Source organism: Solanum pennellii, chromosome 12 (genome assembly GCF_001406875.1).
Source record: "Solanum pennellii chromosome 12, SPENNV200".
Lineage (NCBI taxonomy): Eukaryota > Viridiplantae > Streptophyta > Magnoliopsida > Solanales > Solanaceae > Solanum > Solanum pennellii.
The window spans coordinates 3023194-3030386 of record NC_028648.1 but is presented as its reverse complement, the minus strand read 5'-3'; the positions used below and the strand labels follow the sequence as shown (position 1 = coordinate 3030386).

Genomic DNA, 7193 nt, shown 5'->3' with positions numbered 1-7193 from the left:
GACGTGTTTCTGAACCGTGGGAGAGATGACCGCAATCAAACATGATCGGATCTGGCCATCCACGGCTTTCCAGGAGGCATGGGCCGGATTGGTTTTTTATGATTTGTCCGTGGCGGTGATGACTGCCGGCGGCGGTTCTGTGCGTCCATCGACGTATTTGAGAAGGTAATTGGCCTCAAGGGCTGTAAGAACGGTGATTTTCCATGTAGGGTAATTTATGTCTGATAATTTTTCGGGAATCAGGGCATGAAGATGCCTGAGAAGGAGTTTAACGCCAGAAGGAAGTGAATCGAGAGGATCCACCTCGGTTGTCATGGCTGCCGCCGCCCAAGAGAAGAGAGGGAACGATCGGTGCCCTAAAGAGAGAAAAAAAAAACTTGAGAAAAGAAGATCTAGGTTTTCTGGCTCTTGATACCATGAAGGAATATTGATTGTATTGAAGTGTTAACCTAATAAGGGAATACATGGGAGATATATATAGGAGATATAGGAAGGAGTACTAATCCTAATAGGACTAGGATTAAGGAGTACTAATCCTAATAGGACTAGGATTAGTACACAGTAAATACTAATATTATTTATTACTATTTATTTAATACTATCTGTTATTATGAACTATTATACTCATTTTATTTACCCTTTTATAGCTAGTTAATAATATTCAAATGTACTTTTTTTCCGATCAATTTTTTTATTTTTTGTACTTTTTATGTTCTTTTTTACCGATTGTGCTTCATTTTATGTGATATATTTTTTCTTTTTTAATTTGTTGCAAAAAGACGGAAGCATTTTATATTTAAAAATAATTTAATTTTAACTTTTCATTTTGATTTTATACATTCATAAAGTCTTGGTCATATAGATTGCATCATATATTTAAAATTTTATGTTTTCAAAAGTTTTATTTTTTTTAATTTGTGACTTATTAAACAGATTCACATATTACTGAAATGAATCGAGTACTCTTCCCGTCCCGAAATAAATATACCTTTTTTCTTTTTTAGAGTTAATTTTGATTAATATTCAAAGCTTAAATTAATAGGTTTAAAAATCAAAATTTAGTCATTCAAAAATTATATGAAATATATTATAAAAGTTGTAATTTTACTCACGATCAACAATATAATTTAACAAGTACATTTAAAACTATCGATAATCTTTCATATAATTTAAATTTCATCAAAACAAAAACGATAGATAATTTGAAACAGAAAAATCTAATTATAAAACATAAATTAATAATAAACAAACACATAAAAGTCATGGGTAGTTGCATTATTTGTTATCTTGAGCCTCATTTTCTCACCATTAATTGCTAGTCAAAAAGCAAAAGCTATTAAACTAGAAATATAGTAATTATTTTTAGAGTATGTCAAAACCTAGTCAAAAGGCTATTACTAAAAGAGTGTTATCTTTTGTTACTTTTATTATTGTAAAATCATAAAAAATAATTACATTAATTAAGTGATTATCCATCATTGTTAGCATTTATTTTCATAGTCACCAAATTTTCAAAATTGAACTGTATTTTTGAACTAATATATAAGTACATTTACTTTTACTAAAAAAAGAAAATAAAGACTTGTTTGTTCTTGGCTAAAAGTATGAAACTTATTTGCCTTTCGAAGTTAAGAAGTCATTTTCGATAGAAAATATCGTTATGAAATCGAAGAGAGAATAAATAATAACGTACTCACCGCTATAAACAGGAATTGATGATGCATAAATTATGTAACTAAATAATAATATTCGTTGTTAATTTTATTTAGTGATGAATTATCATGACATTTTGCCAGTATCAATAACTTTTGCTGAAATTTTATATATTCATAAAATATTTGTTAAATGTATACGAATTTTTTGATAATAAACTCAATCACTATTGTATTCCGTTTAATTTAAATTTATTATAAGAATTCATAAACTTCAAATGTTAAGTTAAATTCGTCTCTTATTATATATCAATAGTTTTCGAAACTAGTAATTGCTAGTCAAAGAATAAAAATAACTTTTAGCGACATTAAATATTGATATTAATATCGAGTAATAAAGCCTTTATCAGCATTAGTAAGTGTCATTAGAACCAATATCACTAAAGGCTTTAGGGACATATACAAAGAGTGACAATTATCGCTAAAAATACATTTTTGTTGTAGTGTAGTCAAAGAACAAAACATTGTACTAGAAGTATATGCAACTTAACCCTAAAAATATGTGTTTTTGGTTACTTTTAATTTGTAAAATTAACTATATAAGTGATGATGATCATATTACTACTTACTAAAAGTATATGCAATTTAATTCCCTAAAAATATGTGTTCTTTATACAAATTTATATTGTTACTTCATGTTTGACGATAGTTATATGACTCTAAAACAATGCAAACGTATGATTCATGTAGATTTAACAGCTTTTATTAAAATTATATATTTTACTATTAAAAATAGACTAAAATTTTCAAAAATTTCTTTGTTATTAATCTATCGCTAAATCTACTCATATTCAGCATAACCTTTTGATCAATCATAAAAGAATTAAAATTTTCAAAATTTTTGTTATCATTTATCAATCGCTAAATTACTCGTATTCAGCATAACCTTTTGATTAATCCTAAAAAGAACTAAATTTTTTTAAAAAGTTTTGTTATCATTGATCTGTCGCTAAATTGCTCATATTCAACGTAACTTTTTAATAATCCTTATTAATCTGTTGTTGAATAAGATTAGTTCCGCTAACATATAAATGTATTTAAATATAAATTTATCTATTATTATATATTAATGGGAAAATGCACAAGTACCCCCTCAACCTATGCCCGAAATCTCAGAGACACACTTATACTATACTAAGGTCCTATTACCCCCTGAACTTATTTTATAAGTAATTTTCTCTGAGATTTATGGCATAGTATAAGTAATTTTCTCTGAGTTCAAGGGGGTAATAAAACCTTAGTATAGTATAAGTGTGTCTCTGAGATTTATGGCATAGGTTGAGGGGGTACTTGAGCATTATTCCTATATTAACTTAATATAAAAAATAATAAATTTCATCTTTATATTTGTTACGATAGTTTTTAGGTGATGTTGTTAATTGCTCTAGCTAGTACACAATTAGTTCACCGACATATAAGTGTATGGTTTAAAACAATTGGCTATATATAATTTATGTGGACATTTGTAGTTTTGCACAAAGTCATATCATATCATATTAATTCATTTAGCAACTTTTTTTATTATTATTTATTTATATCTCTTCTTCTTCTTTACTTCACCAAAAATTCTTCAATTATAATTTTTTTTCTATTAAAAAAATGGTACATTCAAAGAAGTTTAGAGGTGTGAGGCAACGCCATTGGGGTTCTTGGGTTTCTGAAATTAGACACCCTTTGTTGTAAGTTATTTCTTTCGCGAATAATATTTTTCTTATTAACGAGTCAGAATAATAAAAGGATTGTATCTAAATAAATCGTGATAGAATAAAGATTGCTTTGCCACTTATATGAATACATTTTTCATATAAATATATAACATCTCTCTTTTTCAATTTCATTACTCTAGTCTAACTTTAACTTATCAATGTTACAATGTGTTATATGTCTACACTATCAGAAATCAATCAATTTCGTTGATTGCTTTATTTTTTCGATAGACGATTGATCATTTCTATAATATATTCACTCATAACAGTTACTTGAATATACAAAAGTCATTTTCTGACGTAAAAATTTAGTCTTGTAGAATCGTAATAACTTTGTCAGAAATTTGACCTTTCAATCATTTGTGTTTTTTTTTATCTAGTTACTTTAACATTATAAAAAATAAGTTTTCTTACTTTATTGTTATTATAGTGAATAAATATCAATTTTATTTTATTTTTTTCTTTTTCTAATTATAATATATATGTGTTATAGGAAAAGAAGGGTATGGTTAGGGACATTTGATACAGCAGAAGAAGCAGCAAGAGCATATGATGAAGCAGCAATATTAATGAGTGGAAGAAATGCAAAAACTAATTTTCCAATAACACAAGATTTGGATAATAATAATAATAATAATAATAATAATAATAATAATAATAATAAAGATGTAAAGGCTAAAGATCAAGAATCATCATCATCATTTTCATCACCAAAAGCTTTATCTGAAATACTTCATGCCAAGTTGAGGAAATGTAGCAAGGTGAGCACCCTTACACCTCCATCTCCGCGTCCTCATTTTGTATTTCCTTCCTTTATGTTTTAAAAATACGCTTTTCTGATAGATTTTCATTAAAAATAGACTTGTCAGATTTAAAAATGTATTTTAGTTACGTTGGAAATCTTAGCTTTTGAGAGGGATTCTAATAAAAAATGTATATCTTTGAAATGTGCTTGTCGAAAATTATTCCAACGTTCATTTTCTATCTGAAATCTCAAATTTTAGAGGTATTTTCGTAGAAATCATGTCTATCGAAAAAACACGAGTTACTGATAGTAGTCATTAGTTTATTTTCTATTATACTATTTTTCTTTAGGATAATGCATAAGTATCTCCTCAACAAATGCCCGAAATTTCAGAGACACACTTATACTATAATAAGATCCTATTACCCCTGAACTTATTTTGTTAATAAATTGTCACCCCTTTTTGGCTTATGTGGCACTATCTTGTGGGTCCAACGATGGTTGATTTATTTTTTCAAATTAGTGTCAAGTAGGCCGAAAAGGAGTAGAAAATTATTTATAAAATAAGTGCAGGGGTAATAAGACTTTAGTATTGTATAAGTGTGTCTCTGAGATTTCGGACATAGGTTGAGAGGATACTCGTGCATTTCCCCCCTTTTTTTTTAGCATATTCTAAAAAAAACAATAACCTTTCTATTTTTGGAAATAATTTAAACTTTATTTTTTTTATTCTAGCTTTAATAACATGACTTTGTAGCTACATAACAAGCTAAAAAAAATCTTTACTAAATATTATATATTATCCCTTTATTTTAAATGATGTGTCACTTTATGTATTTAGTAGTAACTATTTAGTATTGTCACTATTAAAAAAATCACTAAACGAATTTAACTTGTCGATAACATTTTCAATAAAATTTTACATGGAAAATCACTGACTAATCCATATACTTCAAACATATTATACATTATTTTTCATATAAAATATATTTCTAGTGAAATTAATTAATTTATTTTTTATATGTAGGTTCCATCACCATCTCTCACTTGTTTAAGATTGGATATTGAAAATTCACACATAGGAGTTTGGCAAAAACGTGCTGGCCCTTCTTCTGATTCAAAATGGGTAATGACAGTTGAACTTCAAAAGAAAAATAATCCCAAAAATATTAATGTTCATGAAGGAGAATTAAATAATAATAATAATAATAATAATAATAATAATTCCAAGAATAGTTGTGGTGAAATAACTATTAGAAGTGAAATGGATGAAGAAGAAAGAATTGCATTGCAAATGATTGAAGAATTGCTTCAAAGATGAGATAAAAATAACAAAATTTGTGACGGGTAATTTCTGTCGCTAAATAACAAAAATCTGTCGATGCTGATCCAATTTAACGATGGCTTATCTGACGGTGGATTAATTTCACAGCTAATTTCGATTTCTATAATAGATAATTTACATTGTCTAATGTTTGCTTAATTATCATGTAATGTGTGATTAATTTTATGTCATTAGTTTGATTTCTAATAATAATTTGGGCTAGAAAAGTGCCTATGTGAGTAGTATTTTTATTTATAGAAAGAAAAAACAAGTTACTAAAGACAAAGTAAATTAACAATATTGTCATCTTTTTTTTTTTTTTAGAAAAAGAAGTTTGATAAATAAAAATATATTGATTGTATATGATTTACCTTGTATTATTTTTTGTATTTTATATGATTGTATTGCTCTTCATTTCAATCAAATATTTCCCCTCTTGAATTTTAAAAATAATTCAACATGAAAAATACTACATGTTAATTTTTGTTATATTAAGTTATTTACAATTTTAAAGATTACTATATTAGAATTAATATATATTTACGTATCATTAATTGGGAATGCAAAAAATTCTATTGAAAAAAAAAAGAATTTTAATAATGTGGCGGTCAGAATGACAAAATGAACCTCTAGGAACAAAATGAAACAGAATAGAACATAGATTTATTTTTTTTCAATCTTTTTATTTAATATTTTTTCCGTCCACAATTATTTGATACTAAAAATAAATGTTCGAGATTAATTGTCAATTTTAAACAATCAAGAAATAATTAATCATATTTTTCAATTCTGTCCTTAATAATTACTCCATTTTGTTCAATTGAAAAGTTATGTAGACTTTTGATATTTTTGCGATAATAGAGTTCTGTTAGTCAAATTACATTTTGAATTAAATTTTTCTTGAGGAGTGCATGATAAACAATTGTGGACCTAGGGAGTATTTGATGGATAAAGATCCGGTCAAATATAATTAGGTCAAGTAATGTAATTCATGTCATGTGTACTATATAGTAATTTATGATTGAAAATATTTTCAAGAAAAAAATAAGACTGACGGAAATATGCGAACTTTTCAACTTTTTTACCTGCCAAGCCTCGTACTTGTATTGGATTTATTAAATTACACTAATTTTAAAGAACCCGACATTTTTGAAGAATCTGATTTAATATATTTTTATAGTTATTTGATAACCTTCAAATAAGTTTTTTTTTTAAAAAATATATTATTATGTTTTTTAGTTGAATTTTTATTTAGAACTCAATGGTGTTTTTTTTTAAGTTTTGATCTATTCTTGGAGATTGCTTCAAAATTTGGAGAAAACGTGTGTGAAATTACTCACGAAGAAGTTTGGCGAATAACTGTCACGACCCAAAACCGAGCCGCGACTGGCACCCACACTTACCCTCCTATGTGAGCGAACCAACCAATCTAAACCTTAACATTTCAATTTAATATCAACAGAAAGTAATGCGGAAGACTTAACTCATTAATAAAAACCAATTCAATAACTTCTAATATTCAACATCTATTATTCCCCAAAATCTGGAAGTCATCACCACAAGAACATCTATGATCAAATTACTAAACTAAGAGTATTCTAAGAAGCTAAAATAAACAAAAGCTAGTCCATGCCGGAACTTCAAGGCATCAAGACATGAGGAAGAAGATCCAGTCCAAGCTAGAAGCATTAGCTCACCCTGAAATC

The 7193-nt window shown here is 27.0% G+C and overlaps 1 protein-coding gene across 1 annotated transcript; it reads left to right on the top strand.

Moving 5' to 3' along the window:
• Positions 1–3219: 3219 nt before the first annotated feature.
• On the top strand, positions 3220–5556 carry LOC107006816 (ethylene-responsive transcription factor WIN1-like). Its single transcript, XM_015205335.2, has 3 exons — positions 3220–3391; positions 3912–4179; positions 5191–5556. The coding sequence occupies exons 1-3, from the start codon at positions 3312–3314 to the stop codon at positions 5482–5484; spliced, it is 642 nt and encodes a 213-aa protein (XP_015060821.1). The 5' UTR covers positions 3220–3311; the 3' UTR covers positions 5485–5556.
• Positions 5557–7193: the final 1637 nt, after the last annotated feature.